We start from the raw sequence: 26,498 nt of genomic DNA, 5'->3' as shown, positions 1-26,498 counted from the left end.
AAAAAATAAAATTATCATTAAATGTTTTTTTGGTTGAAATTCTCAGATCTTTTTCTCATCACATTTTACTAATTTCTTGCAATATGTAGAACATTTCCTGCCAAGTTGCTCACTGCCTTGTCTGTTTTCAAAAGCAGGATTAACAATGTTGAGCATTATGTAATTTTTTATGAATCAGCAGCTTCTGTACAAAAGAATCTGTATCAATCTTATAATATAGTTTTGGTGAACCTCTTGGTAAGCCATAGCCAAAACTGTTTTTAAGGTTGGGATAACTTAACCTGCTTCCTCAATAGCTTCCAATTAGGTTTATTGTGGTGATGCCAGCATAACCACACAAGAAAATGCTTATGCAATGTAAGTTAGCAGACTGAATGTAGAAATATAGTATATAGTACATGTGACATTGTTGAGAATGCACTTTTTCTTTAAGTACCTCAGGCTGTTCTGCTGTTTGTTTTGTAAATGAATAAGCGTTTTAGAATGCACCTCTTTACTCTAAGAAAAAAAAGGAAAAATTGAAGGCTTTGGCATTTATAGGTTATTATGAAATGTTTTTACTAGTACAGACCACTTAAGATCAAATTAGGTTGTATGTGGCCCAAGAACTAAAATTAACTTGCAGATTCTTTGCCCACACAATATAAAAGGAAGCCAGACGATAATCTTGGAGGGGGAAAAAAAAGGGACAAACGCCACCGTTTAATTATTATTTTTTTTTTAATTCAGAGGCATTTGACAAGTGGAGCTGTGTGTGAAGGGGAGGTGAAGGGGCACAAGCATGGTTGCAGAAAGGGGGAGGAGGGAATATCATGCTGAAGTTAGATCGCTTTTCCAAAAAAACTCAGAGACCCAGTCCCTCATATCTGTCTCATACCAAAAGGATGTTCCACATTACACAGCCAAGAAATGCTAACAGAAGAAAATAGCTACCAAATCAGCGAGTGAGTGTAGCAACTGTGAAAGACAAAAGGGAAAAAAAGACAGGACTTGTATCTATTTTGAAGTCTTACAAATCAGAAACAAAAAAGGCAGGCCCTTTTTTTTTTTAACTGTATTTTCTCGTTTTAACTATTGAATGCAAAATCAAACACGTGATTTGACCTTTTTCACAAAAAAAACCCAAGCAAAAGTTCAAATACATGTAAGCCACACCACCAAAAATAGAAAGCAGAAAGAAATAAACCATTGTTTGAGGATTTCAATTAAGCCAAAAGGAGTATATATAAACACTGGCAAAAGAAAATATTTTTGATCACTTTTTCGATTAATCTCTCAATTCTAAAGAGTACATGATTTTAGTTTAAGTTTTCATTCATATCTGGGGAAGCATGGGGAGGCGTAAAGGAGGGGTTGGGGGGGCTAAACTCTAACAAATAGAAGAATGCCTCTACTTCAAATACGTGTCTAAAGAGGTAGATCAAAACAAACTGCAGAGGAGGAAAGGGATGGGGAGGGTGGTTTGGCAGGAAGGAAGCAGGGGATCGGGAGGTGTCAGGGATATTTTTAAGTATCACTTGTGCCCCTCAGTTTAGCGCGGTGTTAGGATGGCACGCCCATGTAGAAAGAAGTGTTCGGGGGGACTGAGGTATCGGTGCGCGCTGGCGCTCAGTGGGGGCAGGGTGGGGTGCATCGTGCCACAACAACCCCCCACCCCCTCAGCTGAGGTAGACGGCGTTCTACTGTGGAAGCATGGATACACTCGAGCACAATCAACATATTTACATTCGGCATGAAGAGACAGATGAAATAAATTGTATATTTAAGATTTGGATTCCTTTCCTCTTTTCATACCCCCCAAGTCAGGGTTCATTCAGTATTTTGTTTGCCTTTTCTGGCTTCCCTGTTTGAACAACAAATTGAAACATCAAGTTACATTTGTGGGTTACAGAGAATGTCTTGTTTAAATCATTTTTCCTATAGCGAAAAAAAAAAAGCGTCTATCAGTGTGACTCCCCCTACCCTCACCATGCAGTGAACGACGTTAACATTGACTTGATGGCCTGGCTACAAGGACCACTCCGAACTGACAAAGCTTGCTCTATGAAAATAAATCTAGTCGGGCTTGGACCTTGCTTAGACACCATCGTTAAAGAAGGTGGCCGACAGCCTGGGAACAGAACAGACAAAAAAACAAACGCTCTGCTGACTGTAGGGCAGCTAGAGGGAGGACCGTTACAGTCCGCGCTGCACTGCCCTGACCACAGCCCTCCTAGGAAGGCAAAAAGGATATTTTTTTTGACAAATTAAAGTACCATTACCAATAAAAATGTCAATCCCAAAACTAAATGGCATTGCTGCAATTATACGGTTGGCATTATTTGCATGTCTTAGTTGTTTTGTAGATTTTTTTTTTCAGAAGATGGTGGACCCTCAGGGGAAAAACTGAGGCGATTTTCTCTCGATACTCCTGTCAGCCGCCAGCTGAGGGGGCGCCAACTCTTGCTCCGGGGCTGCTATGTACAAATAGATTTTATGTACAGGGTCATCTTAAGTCACACATACACATGAACAATGCCACCTAAAGCACCAGAGTTGAAGGCAAGGTCAGTTGGCAGCTGACCAAATTTTAAATTTTCTTAAAAAAATAAAAATGTTCAAAGACTATCAGCTTTATAAAGTATACAAAATACCACAAAAGCAAAATAAAAAAGAAAGGAACATTTTTCATATATATATAATCATTTTCTTTTCTCTTCTGAGGTACTAGATCCTGAGGTAGTTACGTAAAATGCATATTAAATTGGTTTTTCTGGGCAGCAGCAGTTCGGCACCGTTTCCCTAAGTGTCAGTCGCGGCGCTGCCCTCACCTCTAAATATATATTCATCTATGTATATAGGTCTATCTATAAAATGCATCCAAATTTATAAAATGCCACTATCATTACAAGAGCAGGACGCCAAATATAATCCACCCTTTCAGGGGTCCTGTCCTGAAACAAGAATCTTTCCCCTAAACATGGCCCACCCAATCTGAGCCAACCCTCCCCCAAAATAAACCTCTCTGTCGGTCCAACCAGGACCTTGATAGCAATGCCTTTTCCTTTCCACAGAAAACTCATGAGAAAGCTTCATCAAGCAATTAAACACTAAAAAAAAAAAAAAAAAAAAAGAAAAAAAAACTAAATCTGAAGTCAACCAAAACATCTGGTCAGGTTTGAAGTACCACACCAAGGAGGTGATAGGAGGGGGATCCTTATTTCTTCTTTGTGTTTCTAGTGTAAAAAGAGGACAAAAAAATTTTTAACACACCCGTGGGGGGGGAGGAGAGCGGTCGAGGGGTGCGTACATGTGAGGGCAGGTGACATAGTTGGGAGCCCTCAGAAGTACATTCTCAGAGATGCAGAGAGGTGAGGTGGGTGGAGGTTTAGAGGTGTGGGGTCTCTTAATAGCCACATTTGAAAGTTCATCAAGTAAGACAAAGAGGGGTGGATGTTTGGTTGGGTTCTGATAACCTTTGACCCCTGAGATGAACATTTCGACCCCTTGTCTCCTTCGTCTCCCCCTGGACTCTGCTGCATCTGTGCATCTGTCGAGTCTTCTGGCAGATTCAGTCACCATTCCTCCAGGTCCGCTGGAGCTTTACTTCCTGCGGGGCTGTGGAGGTTGAGCTCCTGATGGGGGCTTAGGCTGCTGCTGCCTCCTCACCTGGGCCAGGATCTCCTGAATCTTTCTCTGGGCCAGCTAGATGACAAACGAGAACATGTTAAGACCCGATCACAGCACAAAGCAATTAAATTAAGAGACCTTAAAAAAGCAGATCTGATCATGACATCTTCAAGCGATGTCTTGTGGTCACATCCATGCTTTTCTCAGCACGCACGGGATAACAGCTGATTCTTTGTGGGCTGTGTTGGCCCAAAAGTTGCAAGGACCTTTGTTCAAAGACAAAGCTGAAGAAAGACGGCTTCTTAGTCATGCGTCTCTGGGGAATCAAACCTGAGGCTTTTGCACTTTGAAGATGTGTACATCTTTGATTCTCTAGAAAAACCCACCTGGCATGCAAAGAAGTGTCCGCTGATCTTCACTATAACCTGGTCATTTTCATCAGGCGTCTGGTCCCTGGGTACCACCACCTCTGCACAGGTCAGGTTCTGTAGGTCATTTACCTGCAGCCACAATAAAATGACAATGAAATAATTACGACAAAGTATTTCTCTGCTGGAAGGAAAGATATTTTTCACAAAACTGGCCTGTCTATGCACAAGAAAGATGAAATGTGTGCTGTATGAGTAAACAGAAAAAAAGGGCTATGACATTTGATTTTGCTTTAGAGGCAGGAAACCTTCAACTACCAGAATCCATTGCCCCGCCCTGAACCAATAAATTAGAAAAGCATGATTATATTGGACCTATAAATTAATAAAATCAGCCAATAATGGGAAATTTTCATTATTGCTTATTATTCCAAATATGAAATTATAGCCAATAAATAGAACCGATAATACAAAATGGGACTGCTTTCATGGACTTAACAAGGGAAGCATGTACAAACTATAGAACAGTAGATGGCGATACACCTTTAAAGTTGGTTTGCAAACTGCAAATAAATACAGCAAAGAAAAAGTGCAGCATGTTGGCTAGAGTGCCAAAGATGTTGTCACATATGTGGACATCTTTCACAGTTTAAGTTGAAGACAACATGATTCCACTGAGGGTCTGACCGTCCGACTCCCCACCAGATCAGTCCACTTCCTGCTTCCTGGTGCAGAGCTCATATACCTGCGGCAGTAAAGTTAGTGTCCTTGTGTCCTGTGGGGAGGCGGAGAGACTTAACTTTCCATTTCAGTTACTTGTGCTTGACCCAACGACAGGTCTGTTTTGACAGATATGTCAAAACATTTAATTTAAATTTTTAGGCGAAACGCTCTGTACAAGCCAAAGTATACTGTGTGTGTGTATATATATATATATATACACTTTAAGGGGGAAAAAAACACTTAAAGGGGCAGAGCTTTTTTTTTTGTTTTTGTTGTGTTAACAATAAGAGGTCAGTAAGATTGTTAGGTCAGGGCTAATTAAAATTAAATAATCCATATTTTGTCACTACAGCTTTTCTTTTCTTGACATTAGGTTTGCATAAATTGCTGAACGTTTTAAAATACAAAAATGTGAAATTATTGGGTAACATATCGGTATTAACCAAGAGAAGTAGGTATTATCGATTATTGTATTGGCTGAAAAAAATGCATATTTTCTATCACTACACTAAACGCTCCTGCTGGTTGGCGACGTAATGCAGCTTAGCCGTTATAAACATAGGACACAATATGACAGCTGGCTGATAAACAATCTCTAATTTTAGTTACACAATAAGTCAAAATAGTTACTGAAAACATTTTGGGGCAAGAAATAGTGATTGCACTAACAGAGGAGTGCCCATTAGCTCACCTGGTAACGCAAGCACCCCATGTACAAAAGCTGTATCCTTGCCACAATGGCTGCAGGTTCAAGTATAACCTTGGCCCTTTGTTGCATATCATCCCCACTCACTCCCTTCCACACTATAACTGTCCTGTCAAATGATGGCAAAGGCCCCAAAAATAATCTTAAAAAAACAACAACAAAAAAACCCAACAACCCAGTAACAGAGTCTTGGTATATATTTAAACAGCACTGCCTGGTTTTATAGTTTGATCTGAGAGAGAGGAGGGCAGTCTTTCCCTTGATCTGCTTTTGTGCTCTTTGTGTCTGTAGTAGCAGGCATACAAAAATGCAGTACAATCTGTAGTTAGAGCAACAGCCCTAGAGCCAACAAAAATCTGCTGGATGACGTGAAACGCATCATGAAGCAGATTTGAGCTGAGAAATCTGAGCGCTGGTAAGACAGAGGGCAGTTAATTCACACATACAGCCCACATCATTATGACAAAAAGCTGGTTGAAAATCTGCAAAGTATCCGTTTAAGGGTAAAGAATTGGGTATGGACAACACCATTTTTCATTTGTTGAAATAAACTTAAGTGAATGCCAAGTTACACTTCGCTGAATCCTGGCTTGGGTTTGTTCAGCTAATGTAGTGATTAATGACTCTGCTCCCTTGTTTACCGTTTTTCCACCCTTCCCGATGACTCGTCCAGCAGCATAGGAAGGAACCTTGATGTGTGCCTCCAGCTTCACCTCTTCCTTGGGTCCAAAGAAATTCTCTTCCTTCAGTTTGCTAAAGATGCGACACTGAGCCTGCAGTTGGACAGGTTCGATTACAGACTTCTCAAAGTGCATTTTAGAAATTAAACTCTTTTTTTCAAGGAAAAACATTTCCATACTGGCTGTAAAGAGCCACTAACATACTAATAAAAGCCAATGAAACAAAAGTAAATGAAACAAGAAAACTGACTGCAAAATAAGTCAAAGAGCTGCCAACAGCTGCTACCATCAAATTTTACAATGTGGCTCCATTCTTTTATTTCTGCTAACAGTGTTTTATGTGTTCATATGGCTGTGAAGAGGTACAACACCTTAAACTGAGCCTCTGGTGGTCCTATGATGATGACCATCCTCTGTTTGGCATCCATTCCTTCTGCAGGGGCAATCTGAAAAGAGGGCAGACAGCCAGCATTAAATACAAATAAAAAACCGGCAACCTTCACTTATGCTTCCAATTCCTATCAGTCAGTGACAGCAGTTAGACAGCTGGCATCGACACGTTATCATTGAGATTCCAAACTTCACTTCCTGTCCGTCACTCACCTTGATTGAAGCTCCGGCGAAGTGTGACAGCTGTTTGATGTGTTGACCCTGTTTTCCAATGATGGCTCCCACCGCAAGCGCAGGGATGAATAGGTGAACTGTCTCCGACTCTGGGTGACCCTGCTGGGTATAAACACTTTAGTGCCACTGCGACCAGGAGCTCACAGACAAACTGTAACTGCAGGCCACTTGCTTCAGCCATCAATGCACAAAATGCAGACTGTGAATCTAGCAAAAGCTGTCCCAATTCTTTGAGCCACATTGGAGCTCATGCCCTATAGTCATTACATCCAGTGGGTATTTAACACCACTGGGTTCTTATTCATTTCTGAAGGAGAGCACACTGTATGTTTTAAACACGCCCTGAGTTTTTGGTCTGCTTTACTGCTCAGAAAGAAACCAATAATCCATTGGCTAAATGCTTTTAAAAAGACAAATCTATAATGAAAAAGCCAATATCTGAGCATGCCACATGCATGCCTTGAGTAATTCCATCTAGAGTTCTCAATCTGAACCCAAGCCCAGTGGGTCCCGATGAACCAACGATTCTGGCAAAAATGTGCATTCATTGTCCAGGTCAGGTAGGGCTGTGTTTTTTTTTTAAAAAAAAAAGATAAATAAAAATTTTTAATAAATATGTAAATAATATAAAAAATGAGCACTCTGTATTTAATTTAATTGCTTAACTTATTTAATTATTATTTATTCAAAATGTATGTATTAGCCTATATATGATTAATATCATCTCCGGTTTCAGCACCACGCAGCAGATCCCCTCTTTCCTCCTTGCTCTGCAGGATGGGAGAGAAGAAGAGGGAGCAGCCAGACTCTGTGCACGGCTGTCTTTCCCTCCTCACGGTTTGAGCAGAGAGCTACTCTGTCAGGTGAATACAGTGTGGAGAGTTTGTGATCCACTGAGCTACTCCATTTTCTGCTGAAGATGCACGTGGCTCACGCCGCCAGAAAGCCGGTGTGTCCCGGGCATCAAAGGCCAACTAGTGTTTTTTCGGGGAGGTTGGGCTTGGTTGCTTCGATGCTTCGGATAGGCCGGGTTCGGGCTTCAACTGACGTGTCAGCTCGGGTTTTGATTTTTGCAGCTCGTTGAGAACTCTATTTCCATTTAATAAACATCAGGTGGAAAGTGATATCTGGATAGGTTTCATTAGAGGAGACAGTGTTTGCAGATACCTTGTTGCAAACTTCACAGCACATCACTTGTGTTTTAGAGTGTGTGACTGACTTGAGGCTCTGGAAGAGGTGGTGGTTTTCATCTTCCAAGAGGGACAACAAGTAACGCTTGTTGATTTTGGATCAAGCCCAATATTCCAGTCAATATGTCATCTGAGGGTACACTAACAACTTGCTTTGGCAGGCTTCAAATCGAGGAGAAGGGCTTTTAGTGCTCAGGATATGCTGTTTGAAAAAATATTCACATTCCAAAAAATGCAAATGCATTATTTTGGAGAAATAACACTGTTAAACATGTGGTGGTTTAAAATATGGCAAGTAGCCAAGCTTCTTTCGCTCTCCATGACTTGTTTCCTCATCGAGCAGGTTAACACTGGCACACAGATTAGGGGCTTTCTCAAAAAGGTCAAAGATCAAGGGGCAGCTGGAGAATAACTTTGATGTAGCACACCCTGCCCCCTGTAATCCTGCAGCGAGCAGCCTCAAGCCGTGCAAAGCACTTTGGGACGGGTGACTTACAGCAAGGGGCTGGCTGCTCGCCGACAGCATAGAAGCCCAAAATGGCCCCTCGCCCCCATAAGGGCTGCACTAAAGGAAAAAAAGAAACATGAGGCTGAGTTGCTAAAGGCTAAGTGTCTTTTTTTAATGAACTATAGCTTCACTTGCCTCACCCAAGAAGAATAGCGAGTTTTAAGTAAAAAATATAGCCAATCCATGGCTTGTGATGGTGGTGCAAAGAGCAAACCGCTGTATTATGTGCAACAAGGAGACTGTCACTTACTCCAAACACTGAGCATCCACCGTGGGCTCCAGGAGGGGGCACACTGGACATGGAGGGAGCCATGCCTGGTGCTCCACTGGGGAACAAACCCAAAGCATTGAGATTCAAGCCTGGAATCAGGTTGGACTGGAGCTGAACAGAAATGAGAATATCAACATTAATACAATATACACTGACTGTGTGCTTGCTCATTTATATACTGTTTGAGACAAGTAAATACTTCAAACGGGAGCTAACATATAAAAATTCATCAAGCATCTCAGAGTAACATCAGCTTTTTATGTACATTTATTACGTACATTTTGTAAACAGCATGCACACTGTGTAATAAGCTTTATTTTCTCCAGGTTCAGTACTCGCATCCCCCGTGTTCAAAGCAGTCAAACTTGAAGAAATATAGTCAAAGACTTGAGTTTGAAGTAATCTGAATATTGCTGGTTTTTAGTCAGCTTCCAATCAGAATTTTCCTGAAAATTAAAAATTTTCTCTTCATATAAAAAGGGCAATAAAACTATTACTCACCCCATGTAACACTGAATGTGTGAAGAAAACTGTTTCTTGCATGCTTCAAACGTGAAGGAGGAAAATTCTTGATGAATTGCAGTAAAGAGGGTCCGCGTTTAACGATAGCAAAACTGTAACAAAACATCCGTTTACAGACTCACAACATATGCGGGATATATTTTGTGGTACTTTCCAAACACATGCATTTTTGCTAAAACCATACCATTTAAAATTGAACTGAATATTGAATTTTACGTCACTGAACACAGGAGCTGCTAGTCTATGGCTGCTTCAATCAGTTTGTGTTATTGTGCGACATTAGTGACTCCAAACTAATGATTTAAAGCTTCAAAGTCACACAATAACAACAACTACGCATTGAGGCAGCAATAGACCAGTATTGGCTGTTTTTGTCAATGGAGTCTGGCTTTGAAGGGAGCATAGATTAGTCTCAGACTGTTTGTTCTGAGCATACCACTGGATAAATGAAACACGGATTATACTGTGCAAGTTGTGTTGTGTTTGTTAAAGGATGTTTTGATATAGTTTTGCTGTCCTTTGATGCGATCCCCTATGACTTCAGCTCAAAAATTTTCTGGTTTTGGATTCTCTGTTCACCATGGAGGCATGTGAGAAAAAAGTTTTCTTCAACAATTCAAAACAACATGAGGTAAAAAACTGATATTCAGATGGTCGTTTGGGAGGTAAAGTATGTCTTTAAAAGGGACCTGCTTAAAACAGTAAAGTTCTACTAGAAAACCATTGCTTGTTTTTTTTTTGAAGTGTGTGTAAGTTGCATCACAGTGATTACAGATATGCAAATGCTGCTATTGTAGCAGTATTTCCAGATTACTGTTGTAGACGTAAAAAAAAAAAAAAAGTTTGTGATTTGTTTCTTATAAACAGTATTTCTGTCTGGTTTCCTGTTTTTATATAAACTTAAGTAATTTTCTACTGGAGCAGACTTGGTTAATGACAAAAAAAAAAAATCCACCATTCACACACTTTTAAAGAATTGTTGTTTTCATTTGAAATAAATATGCTTACGTTCATAGCAGCCATATCACTCTCATACGATTCCCTGATCTTCCTCATCAACTCCTCTTCAGCTTTTGCACACGCCTCGATGCAGCCCTTCACTGTGATGGTCCGCTCTGGTTTGTACAAAGTCAAGTCCTGGAGACTGGACAAAACAATGGACAGGAAAAAAAACACAACTGTTTAATTCTGACAAAAAAAGCATATTTACAACAACATTAAAAATGCATGTCATGTTGCTTAGCAGTAGTTTTATGAATGGGCTGCAGAGACTACAAAAAGCATCAATGAAAAGAGCCATCTGTGAAAACAGACTTACGCTGAGATTGTGATCTTGGTCCCCGTGTCCTGCTCGATTTTCTTCAAGTTGCGTCCTTCCTTCCCAATTAACCTTCCTACGAAGTTGTTGTGTGCAAGTATCTTCAGTGGGATCTCCTCAGTACTGCACAAGACCGATAGGATGCTTTGTTAAATGCTCCTTAACAGCAACTAAACATTCAGATCACACCTCTCCTACAAATGTCTATTTTGTCTTGCCAGTTTGTGCACCATCGGTACCTCACATTATGTTTTTTTCATATTCCACATACAAGCTGTAAAAGAACATTTTCTTTGCCAATAAAGTATCCATCCATCCACATCTGCCAACTATGAACAGACACAGCTGTGCACCAAAACAGATACATTACCATTTCTCAACATGCATAACCTACTCAGTTTGACTGGATAGTTACACATGAAAAAGAAAAAATGACTGATAGCATTTAAAGAAAGAGCCCAAAAATTTGAATTAAGGCGATTCCATTATTGGAAATCTGATTAGGCCAAGGGTGTGTTTAAGAAAATGTCTGCTTCTGATCTTGCACGTTTAACTACAGCAGATATTCTGTCTAATTTTGTTTGGATGCAAACTCACAACTTTGTGTCAAGGGCCTCCTTCTGCATGATCTCCATGATGGTAGCACAAGCGTTCGAACAACCTTCAGGGGTGGAGTGAATTGTGATGGGCTTTTCTGCAGCACCTGCATTTTCTTTCCTATGTATGTCAATCCTGGAGTAAAGACAAGGCAAAATTATTTGTACATTACCTTTTAATAACCCAGGGAAGTCAAAGTGCTGTACATAGGACAAAGGCATTGAGACAAGATATAACAGAAACAAGGTATTAAGAAGAAAGTAAAATAGAGCGTTAAGATAACAGAATAAGAGTGGCAACAGAACAAATGTTACAGTGAAGTAACAGTGTGGTGTGATATATTAATAAATATCCCCAAAATCTAGTAAAAGGTCTTTAGACCTGATTTAAAAGACAGAGCTCGAACAGACCTCAAGTTATGTGGGAGTTTGTCCCAAATCTATTCAGTGATTTATAAACCAATGAGAAGCGTTTTAAGGTCAGTTCTGTGATACACAAGAAACAAGTGTGAAGATCTCAGAACTCAAGTGAGGTGATCCACTTTCCTGGTCAGAATTAACTGCCTGATTGACTTTTAGAAAAACCTGTAGAGATAGTTCATGACTACACCAAACATTTCAGGTTTGTGGGTTTTAATTTTAGCAGTTGGAGGTGCACACTGCCTTTTAAGTGTTTTTTAGCAATTGGAGGTGCGCACTGCCTTTTAAGAGTTTTTTTGGGTCCAGAAATAACTATTTCAAAATGTGACCATAGTTATCGGTTGATATAGATGTATAAATATGCGAGACACCTGCATAATAATGGTAAGATATGTTATTGGTTTCTATAATTTACGCTAGTGGAAATCAGCAGATGTTGAAAAGCAGAGGCCCAAGAATGGAGCCTTGGGGGACTCCACCTGTATTTTTTTTTTTTTTTTTACACTTGGATGTAAAATTACTAATCAACACAAAGTATAGTCTCTGTCCTCCAAATAGGATTTAAACCAGTTGTCACTGACCATATTGAATGCAGCAATGGGATATAATAATACTGTGACTGAGTTTTTTCCACTGTATGTGTTTAAGTGGCTGTTACTCAAGACTTAAACAAGAACAGCCTCAATGCTGCAGTGAGGTTGAAGTTCAAACTGGAAAACACCAGAACAACTGTTTGGCTATAGAAAACAGCCTTTAATACTTTTACGATAAATGGGTGGTTTGATATGGACCTACTATTGTTCATTTGCGCGTTGCCAAGATTGCTTTTTATTAGATAATTGCATTTTTCAGGGCCCTTGGGAATTAGCTTGAGTGCAGACATATTAGCTATCTGAAAAAGATCTGATGCCGTGCAGTTAAAAACATTTGAGGCAAGGCAGCAGGAGGTAGGTTTCAAAGACTGCGCCAAGGTTATATGGTTGACAGGATCAAATTGTGATATGCTGACTGAATTGGTCTTAAATGAACACAAGTACAATACAGAACCAATGCCTTTTATGGTCGAACTAACAGCCTGTCCAGTTTTCAGAATTTTGTCAGTAAAGAATGACTTAAATTGTTTGTTCATCTGTCAACAGTAGCAAATTCATTACTATTGTTTTAGGGAATTCTGTCAGGAAGGAGTGTCTCATTTTTCAGTTTTAAATTATAAATGCAGTCTCTTTAGGAACCTGGAAATTTGTTTTTGCTGCCTGGATTCAGCTTTCAGACACTTTAACAGGTTGCCATTTCTTCATGGTGATTTTTTTTTTTTAACTGCCAGAAACTACCTTTACCTCAGTGGGAGGAAGTGAAAGATGATTAAGCCTACATTAATGCTGTAATGGCACAGAAATGGGAAAGAACAAATTCACAGGTTCAGTATAATTCCTGACCTCCATGTACGTACTTTGAGTGAGTCTGTTTGGTGATGTTGCGGATAGTGTTGCCTTCTTTGCCGATAATCGCTCCTACAAATTGCGTGGGAACCAGGATGCGCAGCGGGACTTCTGGTATTTTGGAGCGGGCGCCCAGACCTGGAGAGCCGGAACGAGGGGGTCCACGGGCATTAAAGCCTCTCCTGCCCCCTGCTGAGGGACCCTCTGGTGCAGCCGTCTCATCTGGGATATATGACACTTTCAAGGCATAGTTCTCCATCATAGATCCATTGAGCTTCTCCATTGCCCTGGGGAGCATATAAAGGGACGTCAGTCTCGAAAACACTTGATAGCCACTGAGCAGGTATGATTTAACAACATATAAAAGCTTTAGTGAAATGCTCTGTTGAGGCAATTAACATAAGGCACAGAGTTTGATTTCTTTCCCATCTCCTTATCAATGGGGGAATCCAAAGAGTGGGGTTAACAAAACAACATCCAAAGGCTTTGGTCCAAAATTAAAACAGTTCATATCTTGAATGATGGGCACAAGGAGGTGGGAGCTCCTTACAAGCCCAACATACTGAATAAACATCACTTCTTGTGAGCAACGAGACATTCACTCTCAAGATAGCATTCACACTTTATACGCATCTGCCTTGTCAGCCTCAAGAATTTAGATTTGTAGTAAAACAATCAATTTTGCTTGGAGACTCCTACAACCACTCGTGCAGAGAGCAACATTGTAGTATGATTCATGTACACCAGGGGGCACCAGATGGCTAATTTAACCCCCCACCCCCACCCACCCCCCCTCCCTTCAACACACACACACACACACACACACACACACACACACACACACACACACACACACACAAACACAAACACACAAACACACAAACCCCTCCTCCCTGTCATCATTGCATGTCAAATTAAACTAGACTGGCTTTTTTAAGGAGGAAATCAGGTGCACTATAAGAACACTAGTCAGAGGCAGTTGGTGTAATTTCCAACAAGGAATGCTGGGTAAAGTGAAAAACTTCACGTCAAAGACATCAAGACAGATGAGCTGGAGGTTAATGGTGTGAACACACTGCATGTGCGTGTATGTGTGTACTCACAGCCTGGCCTGCTCCTTGGCTCCATATCGAACGTTGACTACTGCAGTCTCTGTGTCAGTGTTTACTGTGGGGGGAACACGCAGCTGAGTCAATCCACACACATTCAATGGTACTGACACAATTTACCAACACGGGATACTTTTACATGGTTAAACAATTACTAGAAAATTCTGCAATGATGTTTTTAGAAAAACAAAAAAGAGAGAAACAAACAAATCAAATAAAACAAGATGGTTCCAGTTGTAATATAAAACAAGGCTCACAAATATTAAAGGTGTGTTAAGGCAAGGTGGAGGAATTATGTTTTAAGCAAATTGCGACACAAAGATTAAAGAATCTGTATTTACCTTGTTCACAGCTCTCTACTGCACCATACTGGGCAAGCATACCATCCAAAACCTGGGAGAAAGAAAAAGAAAAGCCAAGATTTTTTTAGACTTTGAAGCTTCTGACCAGAACCTGTTAGTGAGCAGGAGCTCATCTGTGGGAACCAGCCCCGCTCGCTGCCAGGACACAGTCCATTAATTCTGAACCCCAGAGTTCAATGTTGAGTTACGTGGATAAATTTGCTGCCTTCTTGTAAAAGCCTGTCCACCTCAAATTATGACTCTCCCCTTCGGGCACTTGTATGGTGTTCCAAGTAGTGAATGGTTTTTCTAACATTTTTAAAGTCTTTATTTGAAAAGTACCCATGTATTCATTATAAAAACCATTTCAAGAAAAAATATTAAAGTAACATTCACAAGCAGCCCACTATTCATCTTAAAATATACATGGATTTAAAAATAATCAGAAACATGGATTTAAAAAAAAATCTGGTTAACCATTTTACAAAAAAAAAAAAAATCTACAAAGCCATGGATGCTTTAACTAGATAGACTTTTTGAATATTGTCAAAATATTAAATGCCTACAAGGAAATACCCAGCATGTTAGAATCATATTTTAAAAATGTTGCTTTATTGAAAATGCATTCAAAAGAAAGCGCCGCCACGCTGGCTATCTGCCCAAATCTGGACACCACAGGATTTCAATTCATAGATGTGATCAAATGCGGGCGAGAGGGGGAGCGAGGGTTCTAAGCTAAGCTAAGACATCCGACCATGCTCAGTCCAATCCAAGGCCACACCCCCAAGAGCTCAACCCCACTTTCTGACCAACAAGACTGCGTCCCTGCCCCCCCACTCCACCAACCCACCAACCGCACACCCTCCCGCCTCCCTGCCATCTCCACTCCCCGTCATTGGCTGCTCCTACACTGATATGAGTTCCCTGAAGCTAAGAGTTGCAGGCTGCTGGCTTGATGCTCCGACTGTCCGTCCACCATTGACGGCCAATGGGAATCCAGGCCATTCAGGAAAGGGTGGGGTACATTCCAGCAGGAAGCAGTGGCTGGGGGAGGGGTACGAGTTCATGCTACACATTCTGTGAATCGGCGCACATGGAAGGGAAAGGGGAAACTATCCAGGCCCACCCACCCACTACAGCTTGTGAACACGCCACTACTCTCGCCACTATACACTTTGTGTGGTTACAAACACCATGACCCATTGTCTTATCTACCTGATAAGATACATACAAGGCCTTTGCATCAAAAGATCCCATTCTATTCCGTTTCCTCCATTCTTTTAAACCCCTCCCCCCTCCGAGGGGGAGAAACCTCCATGTCACCTTTAGAGAAAGCAAACAGCACGCTCGCTACATACTAGGAACATGGGTGGATCTAGAGCTGCAGTTGAGGGACATGCGTAGGCATAGCGAGCCCACCATTACAAAACACTGAGGCTGTCCGTAGCCATTTGCTCACACAGAGTGTATCAGACTGAAATCTAAAGCCATGTATTAACCTTGCAGTCTTACAATATAGAATATTACAGGACAAATTGTGCAATTCAATAAGAAAATTCTCATTAGGCTTCCATAGTCTTTATGGAGCAGAAAATTAAAATGAACAACACTACAGGCACACGCCATCACGGCTAAACCTCTGCAGAGGAAAGAGAAAAAAAAAAGTCACGCAAAGCTGTGTTACATGAGATTCCACGCTGAGGTTAATACTGGGATCTTGAGTTTGACACAAATTATTTCTGATAAAAAAGCTACGGTGAAATTTGTGAGTCTACTTCATAAATGTTGAAATTTAAGTCCAGATAAATTTACGTGTGCCCTGCAGATTAGTGTGTGATCAAACTAGAACGAACTAGAATGTAGCTGACACTGAATACTTTTTACATACTTATCACATGCAGAAAAAAAAGAGATATGCAGTGTATGGACGGACACACACACACACACACACACACACACACACACACACACACACACACACACACACACACACACACACACTCACTCTCTCTCTCACACACACACACACACACACGACTGTTGCTCAACACATTTTTTTCCCCCACTAATCAGGCAGTGGCCTTGAAATCTGACCATGTTACAGCTCATAATTTCTTTTGATTTGATCTATTTTTTGACTCTTTTTGCCCATTAACCCTTTATGGAATACAAAACAAGTGGACTGTATGCAAGACTGTAACACTGACCTTGAGCATCCGATTTACTGCTTCAACTCACTTTAAATACTCTGTAGAAACCTGACATAAGAACATCAAATGAACTCGTCTGTGTTCTATTTATTTATTATCATTTCAAACAAGGTTTTCTGAAGAATTTCTTCAGAAAACATGACAGTGTTATTTTAGCTTAATATCAAGGGTCACTACCAGGCTTAACCCAAGCTCATGTGAAATAATTTGTACAGTTTTGAAGTTAGTTGTAGACACAAATATTCCAGCACAGCTATCATTTGAGAGGACTGATTGCAAGGTGTGAATTGTTATTGTAATTTTTTTTCTTAATGTGTGACCTCTGCCTGAGTGGAGTGTATATGAATGAGCTTGCAGACAACAGAATGGACATAATGAAAACATATGTTTCAGATTTACTGTACTGCATCTCATTAAAATTGCACAAGCACTTTTGTAGAGTTTATATATTGTATTTTAGTAAGCACTATCTTGAGTGTATAAAAAAATGTAAGATGAAGAATTGATTTTTTTTCTGTAATTGGTTTTAGTTTAACCATTATAGTATTTTCAAGGACACCATAAACTATGTTTTTAAATTAGGGTAGATTTATATCTCTTACAGACTCCCCATGTCAACATTATGAGCTTCTGACATTTAACATGACCACTGACTGGATTGCATTGAATCGTACAGATGTTGTTTGTGTTTTCTCCACCCTCTACATGTCAAGGAATCACTCACACATGTGCATTGTAAATATAGCACATCACTTAATTTCCTGACTCACTGTGCAAAAAGAAACACACAAAAACTAGACCACCACATAGCACTGAAAATAAAAAAATGATTTTCTAAAAAAAAAAAAAAGAAATATCCCAATAAACCATATAAGGATTAGCACACTTGGGTTGGCCACGTCACAGTGCCTCTCGCATGAATGTTTCACAACTCCACAGACAATACACTTGGTTTATTTTTATTTCTACGTTTTTTTTGTGAGAGAAAACACATGGTGCGAAAAGGCATTCAGTGCCTTTCAAACTAGCCCATGCGGTGAAAGACAACATGACAGAACAATTAAGTCAGGTCTGCCATTTTAAGCACATCGGATCCTGTGTAGCCTAAGAATCACTTCAAAACCAGCAGCAAGCATTTTCAAAACGCTTTAAAAACATGCCAGGTAGATAGCCAACACTTGACAACATAAAGCTGACTGCTTAAAGTTTTGTCACATGCCTGACCCGACCAAATCACCACAAGACCTCGCTGCTTTTAAAGTCTTCCAATGTCTTAGTAAACTGTGACCACCTATCATGGCTTCCTCACGATCCTGTGTAGGAAGAATTATAAAAATCCAACCTTAAAATCCACCAACTACCAAATTATCAGTGGGGTATTTTTTCCAATCATTGCTGTTCTACCAATCACAGTTCAAACCACTGGTCAGAGTGTTAACACTGGCCTTATATTGTAGCCTTCAAAGGAATCATGAAGTGCGTGCTGAATTGAAACCCAAAGGGAGGCAAGGTGACTCCAGAGGCCACTAAATGAGAGCCCAGTAGGGCTACCCCAATGTGCCCCGCCCTGGAAGCAGTTAGCAGCCTGTTAGCACTCACCTCCCACTGCATGTGAGGCGGGATGTTCCTGATCTGCAGCTTACAGCTCCTGGAGAGAGAACAAGGGAGGAAGAGGGTGGGGGATGGATAAAAGGAAGATGGAGAGAAAAGAAATTGATGAAGGTAGATGGGAAGAGAGATGGGAGAAAAGACAAAAGAAAGACAGTTAGTGGCTGACAATACCCAGAGTACAATCACACAAATGACAGAAATGGGTATTTTAATTGGAAAAAAAAAAAAAAAAAACACACAGCAGGTCTTCATTCCCTCTGAACATCTAGTGAATGAGACCAGGGTGGAGAAGCTGCACATATGACCTCTGCTTTAATTCCATTCCCAACCCAGCAGGTGCACTGAGACACCCCGGGTAAAAGGTGGGAGGAAGTGATGTGGGCAAAGGAAGAAAAAGTGGGCAAAGGGGGGATTTGGAATCACCGCTGGGTGGCATGAATTGAGTTCTGGGTGCACAAAATTACAAATCATGCTAAAAACACACTGCACCCTTTGTCCCAAATCACCAATTGTGTCACACAGAGTGCGAAGAACGGGATGGGTAAGAGACGTAGGACTGTGAAGTTGCAAAAGGCAGCAGTAAGAGGCATCAACAAGGAAGAAAAGGAATTAGAAAAGACAAAGATGTATCTGAATGTCTTGTCTACACTGTTTGAGTCGAGCATGTGCCCTGTAGCATTGCATCATGAGGATTCAACCATTGCAAGGCTCAAGCCCACTCTTTACAACTAAAACAGACACTTATCCAGGAGCATCCAGCTGTTGTATCAAAAATGGGGGAAGGGAGGGGGGCGTGGTGCTGCAGGTGCCAAACGGAAACTAAGGGGAATCTCTGCTAGCCGCGTCACACTAAATAGGAAGATTCAAAACTGCGTGCTTGTTCATAGAGTGTGTGCATACAGCAGAAGCAAGTGGAGACTAGCAGCTACAATGGTGCTGCTGTGCTCCGTCACTAGCAACAAACGGAGACAGAAATCCCCAATTCACCCTTTTAGCTTGAAGGTGCCCAATTTAGTTACACTTTTGTGTACAGCAGCATGAGTGTATACACTGGCTATGAGTGGAGGTCATGCAGACAATGGAACTTGTGGATCAATGAGTCAGAGTTTCACAAGTGTCTGCATGCATGTGGACGTTGTATAAAAATGTGAGAAAAGTGCAGGCCACTCCAAAGTCCACTGCCTGTTGACACGCACAGATCTACAGGAACAAAATGTACACATGGCCAAGAGCTGAAGCATGAACACACACACACACACACACACACACACACACACACACACACACACACACACACACACACACACACACACACTCACACACACTCACACACACACACACTCACACACACTCACACACACTCACACTCACACACACACGATGTGGAATCACAAACCCTGACCCCCAACCCATTTCCACACCAGCTTTTAACTCACTCCATACATACCTGCTACATATGCAGCTAATTTAAACTATAGTGTGTGTAGATATTACTTCCTTTCCTCTGTGTAAAAACTTTAAAAGTCATAGTACACACACACACACACATCTCTTGTTCTTTACCCCAAGCTTCACTGAACTGTTAAAAAGAGATCCGAATGCAGCTCATCTACTTGTACAAGATGCTCCACTGCTACTGGTTTTCTAATCTGCTGCATAGAAGATAACACCTTACAGCAAGCTGCATTTCTAAACTTACTCTTTACATAATGAACTCACTTAAGTAAATAAAGAGACGTAAGGAAAGGCAATCTAAAAAAAAAAATTACACACAAGCACATCCATGAGCTAACACATACTGCACGTGTGCAACAAGGGTCACAGCAGTTGGAATTCCTCCGCTTAGTCATTACAACCTCAATCAAGTCAACAGCAGTTCAACGACATATTTAATTTGAGACATTAAGAAATTTTAAATGGCCAAATTGTTAAGAAAATTCCCAAATAACTTCCAAGAGGAATTCCAGCCCTTTCCGGCCCACTGTGCCATTCCTGGCTGATCCGGCCCCCCTCTCCCCACACATTCTGTATGCTCTGCATTGCGGTGGGAACGCCATGCGAAATGTGCAAATGCACCAAGCACTTCCAGTCGGATTAACCTATAGCTCCACACACAGAAGAAGTCAGCCAGGGTATGGGGTGGGGTGGGGTGGTATACATTCCCTAGTCCAAGCCTTTGATTTGGGGAGGGGGGTTGTGTGAGTGGGGTGTGGTGCTTGGGGGGGGACTAGGCCTGTTTCAGGCAAGGGTAACAAGGGCCCTCTCTGCCCTGTGGGGGTGGGGCCCTGTTGCCATGGACACGGACAAGTCCACTGACAGGAACATGTAGAGCGGGGTTAAAAGTGGGAGGGGGAGGGAAGGAAGGGAGGGCCAGGAGTGACTGGGGTTGGCTCGTCATGTGATGGCCAGGAGGAGGCCGGGCTCCTTATTTACTTTTAAAATGGACCAATATTCTACATGTTCACCCGCTTCCTTCACCGCCCAGCTGGGACCTACTGGACCTGCAAGTGGGTGTGTGGCAGTATAAGCTTTACAAAAAAAAAAAAAAAAAAACAAGCACGAGGATTCACAGGTCAAGCATTATAAGGCTATACGACTTATGCATCTCCACTTCTTAATCATCAACCCACACTGACACACTCCACGTCAACACCATCAGGGACACACCAGACCTGTGCTCTACGCCCATCCACAGCCACTGACTATTCAGTATGCAGAGGTTCTGAATGACTGAACTCCACACAGTCTGGTTTCCGCTGCCCTCTCACAGGCCTTATATGCACACTGTGCACCCAATAAGCTAAATTCAACACTTGCGTTTGGATAGATTGGTTTGGAATTCCCTCAGAGAATTCCAATGAGTTGAATATCAACAGTTAGAAATGACTCAACTTCTGCAAACACTATTACACATGTGCGTCTGGCCACCCAACTACACAAAATACATTTTAAATACATTTAAGAGAAAGCAAAAATACAATGTCATTTTGATTTGAAGCCTAGCAAGAGGGAGAGTAAAGAGACCTTTGCTCGCAGTCTGGATAAAACAAGGGGCCACATTCATAATTCTCTGGCACCCCAAGTCTCCGTCCCAAATCCCCGTTTTTGCAGGTGGGGCCCCACAGTCACCCCGTGACCCAGAATTCTTGTAATAAGAGCCAGGAGCCATTTCTAGAAACAGCACTGATACAATCTACACTATTGTCTGAATTTATGGAATTTTTTCAATGCTTGGTTTAAAAAAAAACTAAAAAAAACCCAGCAAAACAACAATAAGAAATATAAAAAAGCTAAAGCTTTACACCACTCACTAACAACAATTTCTACACTATGTATTAAGTTGTACATCTATGAACAAAGTAGGTTTAATAAACATTTCCCTCTCCAACACTCACTCACACACACACACACACACACACACACACACACACACACACACACACACACACACACACACACACACACACACACACACACACACACACACACACACACACTTGGAGCCACCCCTCCTACAGCCATGCCATTTTCTTTCTGTACATGTGACTATGCCGGTATCTGCATGTGGGGATGGGCAAGCTACTTTTATTTCGATTTAACGAACAAGAGGAGCATGATCTGACCCAGGAAGTCACGTCAGAGTGTACACAATGATGACACTGTTGCAACTCACTTTGACTTACAATTAAAGATAAAACAAAACATTTGGGGTGAATTAAAAAAAAGAAAAAAATGCTCAATTAGCAGCTGTTGGCAAAAACAAAAATGCATGTGTGGCCCAGTTGTACAAACAAGCAATTTCATAAACTTTTTTAAAAAGCTGGTTCAAAAATAAAAATAGAATTGCCATTTTAAACAGTTGTCAATTGTAGGAAAATGGTTGTTTTAACTTAAATATAAATACATTTATTAGATTCTGATTAATGACTAGTTTCCTGCTGTACAGTTTACATACCTTCAGGGTTAAAAAAAAAAAAGCTCTAGATATTGTCAAGAACGAGTGGGTGTCATCTTTAATGCCAGATTTAAAAATAATAAAAAGCCAAGCACAGAACATTTTAAGAAGTCACACAGTGAAATGTATTTGTGCATTAGATGGCTGGACAGTTCAATAATGACACACTACTAATAAATGTATCTGTGGACAAGACTGTTTTTTAATTGACTGAATTTTGTTTTTAATGTATACTGGATATTTTTTGTAGTCACTATTGAACACAGCGGACATTTTGCTAATGCGCAGGAGATATTTTAGACAGCTTTTGGCCACATCCATGACAAATTCAGAGGAATGTACATCAAGATGTTTCATTACGCGACGTATTTTGGCCAATGTAAAACGCCACGCTCCACAGCATGTCACCCTACCCATTTCTATCTTTATGAGCCCCAAACTGTAGCCACCCCGCCTTGATCTCTGTCTGCTGTAGCACTTCCCCTTGCTGAGAGGTTCAAAGGTTAAGCCATGGTGATTGGCCGAGCCCACAGTTGATATTTGCAGGTTGGAATGCAAAGAGGGGCCCCAGTGTACAACTGTGTGTGTGTGTGTGTGTGTGTGTGTGTGTGTGTGTGTGTGTGTGTGTGTGTGTGTGTGTGTGTGTGTGCATAGCCTACACTCAGAATACTGTTCCCATTGACTACTGTTGTGTTCCATGTTGTAAAGGGAGGGCACGTTTTACTTTTTTGAAGTGTGGCTGAAACTCGACTCTGTTGCTGCCATAGCCACCACAGCAGGCTGCACTAAAAAGACAGAGCAACGTCACCAGTTTTTCATGACCAGGAAAATTTGGAGGAGGGTGTCAAAATTTTTTAGAATCCCCCATGTGGCTCACCTGGTTTATTTATCCAAAAGATAAAATTTAGACCTAGAGCCTACCAAGCTGCCAGGGGGGAAACTTGTGTGACACTTAGGTGGAAAATACATTTCACGTAAGGATGTGTAAAAAATTTCCTTCTTTGTCCTTTTTTAGCTCTACACACTTTCTATTATCAATTTAAGCCACGTATATAAGCCTACGTGTTTCACCTCCTCTCTCGTGCGCATTCAATCAAACTTATAAAAAAAAAAAACAGACAAAACCAGGCATATAACATGTAATACCTCTTAGAAATTGTTACACCAATTACCAAGCGAGAATCATTTTGATTTAATTCATGCGAAGGATTAATTATGACCGAATTGCGTCACCACCAAAAAATACGCACACAATGCCAAAAAAGCTGCACTATTTTACGCCCTCAGCACAGATTACGCAGACCCTACACAAAATATTTACAGTACGCTTTTGGGAAATCATTCACATAAACACGACTATCCAAGTGTGGCTACGGGGGTCTGAGTGAGTGTAACTAAGGGTTTTTTTTCCGTGACTTGGGCCCCAAACCTCCCATTGCACTCGCGTTTGGGAGTCCATCTCATGCAACAGCAGCACAATGTGCAGAGGAGGGCGGAAGCGCAGGGCAGGCAGGGAGAATGACGGGCAGATCTTTCTCAAATGGACGACTCCACAAGGCCTGTACGCCTCGAATCCAGCCTGCACTTACTCTGAACACATTTCAACCAGCACACACGGGCTTTTACTAATCGCCCTGAGGTTGGAGCTCAAATGAAACCCAGAAGTGTACGTGTACAAAAGCACACGAGCGAGAAAATACAAGCTAGCTAAACCCAAAATGCACGACGGTTTTGAGACCACACCGTAGTCATGGCGAGAGGAGGGAGTACACCACCATACGCCCCTTTCATTTGACCCCAGAGCATTAAGAAAAAAAAAAGACCTCATTAAAGCAAAGTGAAAATAGTTACTATTCAACAAAAACATTTCCAGCAAATATCACTTAGAAAAAAAAATATTTAAGGAAATTGTTACAAGAATTAAAAATAACAGTAAGATGGAGCTCCCACGAATTAAACCACAGGGCACTACATTTAAAAAAAACAACAAAAAAAAAACAACTCGACCTACCTTTGACGTTTAGGGACCGAGTGCTCCACTTCGAGAACTTTCCCATGAAGTTCAACTTTACCTAAAAAAAACAAAAGCAACACTATTAGTGTCATAAATCATTTGACCTTCTTTACAGGCCTCTTTTCCTGTTTGTGTAAATATATTACGAGTTTTACTCCTTATTTTGTGCAGTAGGCTGAAATATAAATAAGCACACGTACACATTTTTTAGCAGAGTGATATTTGTAGGAGAAATTGCTCGAAAGTGTGCGAGCCACTGAGCACGAGCACACAAATGAGCCAGGCATTAGCCCCCATTCGTATAATTATACGAGTTGAGCTAAATTGTTACGTGTCCCGTTATGTGCAGGCCTGACTATAATTTAATAGCAAATCACGAGACGAAGTGGATAATATACAAGAGCAGTGTGGCTCAGTTAGTTGGCCTACATTTGACCAACACAATTAAACCACCTGGTGTGTCAGCATGGGCGAAATGGCTTCACAATGTAGCGAGTAGTGGCCACTGGAGAAGGCCTACAGTTAGAGACCTGGACAAGAGTACGAGTTCAAATTGAAGCTGGTAAAAAGCAGCAGCCTGTGCTCCTAATCGAGCCAAAGTGGGCTGTGTGATAAAGCCCACAATAAGGTTCACTTCTCGGCGTCCACAGCCCGCTGCTTGTTCGCCCCACTGCCCCTGAACGGCACATAACCTGCATTAGGAAAGCCTTGGTATTTCTCATCCCCATGATTGTGTTTACTCGACCATTTTATCAAGCTACACTCAGTGAAATTACAAGAGCAGGATTTCACTCAAACCCATGGCAGCTATTTGTCTGAGCCCCCGGTGTCAAAAGGCCAAGTAAAGGTTGTGTGAGAGAAAGAAATGCTTGGATACACCCCCACCATACAGGATTCAAGTAAACGCACACGATTGCAGCACTTGGTGCGTCTTTCCAAACGCCACTTTTTTTATTCAACAACAACAACAAAAAATAAATTCTCACCTGAAAGAACATCGATGGCCTTCATTGCAGCTTTCTCGTCCGGGCAATCCACAAATGCATAGCCGGTTTTGACAAGAAACGGACCACTGTGCGGGATCTTCCACTGCTCAAAGATAGTTTCGAAGTCCTCCTCGCTCGCCTCAGCGCTCACGTTACCAATGTATAGCTTATTCATGTTCTGCGCCGAAAAGGGACAATCTTTACGCTGAGGGAGAGATAGTTATTTGCTCTGACGGATGTGCAGTGTTTGGAGTAGCCTAAATCGCCTTTACTACTACGGAGTGGCTGTGGCGTGCTTCCCGGTCGTTCAAGCCACAGATAGATTTAAACTGGCAGCCTCACAGTGCGTTTGCTCTCCCTCGCCCCTCTGTCTCTATCGCGCAATAAATAAATGCTCAATTATTAATCTCGTGTCTCCAAACGATGGCGGGCTGGGTGAAAAGGAGGAGAAACTACTTTGTGTCTTCCCCCAAACCCCTTGGCAAAGAGACAGAGAATGTCACACACACGGTAAGGCTGGCGCCCGCCTCTAAGTCTAGAGCCTAGAATAAGAAGAAGAAGAAGAAGAAGAAGGGGGTGAAAAAAAATCCTCCGCTATTCCGGCTTTTTTGAATGAGCCACGTGTTCAAACTACAAATCAGCCCACACGTGAGGAATCCCAATTGCTCAATTAAGTGTTTGGGATTGGGGAAAATTGCACGGGAATCTGGGGTGGGGACAGCAGAGGGGAGTGGAGAGAAAAAAGGAGGGGAAGAGTGGATTGGTGTTGGGAAAAAACCTGGCGAGCTATGTGCGTAAAGGGATTCCGTGAGAACCCAGTGTATCTTTACTAGAATCACATTCGTGTGCCTTTCTCTGCAAAGCCCCGATTCTCATTGGTCGGCTGTGGAATAGTAAAACGGCAGTGCGCTCACGCACGCCCATAGCAGGGAGACGCTGATATTGCGGGGGCTTGTGCGCACGGCTGTGCTAAGTGCGCTGTGCTTATGACACATGAGGAGCAAAAGGGGTGGGGCCATTCATAAATGATGTTGCTTTATATTGTTAAATTGCACGCTGGACACATTTAAATTTGGGAAACTGGACGAGGGAGGGCCCCTGCGCTACTGGTCGGGCCCTCGCGCAATATGGGAATGACACGTACTGCTATCCACATGACGGCATCCATCTTCTCCAACTAGAGTGCCCTCCCTGATCCACGACTCAAAGTCCAACAGCAGGCCCGACTTGCCAGTGGTCACTCAAAATGATATTGAGGTGGGTGTCTTTGGGCGAGACTAGTGTCGCCACGCCACTCG

General features: G+C 41.7%; 1 protein-coding gene across 2 annotated transcripts; it reads right to left on the bottom strand.

Annotated features, from left to right (window-relative positions):
• Positions 1–701: 701 nt before the first annotated feature.
• igf2bp3 (insulin-like growth factor 2 mRNA binding protein 3) lies at positions 702–26,050 on the bottom strand. Of its 2 annotated transcripts, none has more exons than XM_088090013.1 (15): positions 25,201–26,050; positions 24,212–24,272; positions 18,234–18,282; positions 14,425–14,476; positions 14,078–14,141; positions 12,986–13,261; positions 11,117–11,251; positions 10,520–10,642; positions 10,210–10,345; positions 8,659–8,790; positions 6,690–6,812; positions 6,458–6,532; positions 6,048–6,179; positions 3,996–4,109; positions 702–3,684 (listed from the first exon to the last, which is right to left on the bottom strand). In XM_088090013.1, the coding sequence occupies exons 1-15, from the start codon at positions 25,373–25,375 to the stop codon at positions 3,583–3,585; spliced, it is 1,749 nt and encodes a 582-aa protein (XP_087946139.1). In that variant the 5' UTR covers positions 25,376–26,050; the 3' UTR covers positions 702–3,582. The 2 variants fall into 2 exon arrangements, with proteins under 2 accessions (XP_087946139.1, XP_087946140.1); XM_088090014.1 differs by having other exon boundaries at positions 6,690–6,809; positions 25,201–26,046.
• Between the last annotated feature and the right edge of the window lie 448 nt (positions 26,051–26,498).

The sequence above is a fragment of the Plectropomus leopardus genome, chromosome 17 (genome assembly GCF_026936395.1).
Source record: "Plectropomus leopardus strain MGB_pleo_1.0 chromosome 17, ASM2693639v1, whole genome shotgun sequence".
Lineage (NCBI taxonomy): Eukaryota > Metazoa > Chordata > Actinopteri > Perciformes > Serranidae > Plectropomus > Plectropomus leopardus.
This window is presented reverse-complemented; position numbering and strand designations above follow the sequence as displayed.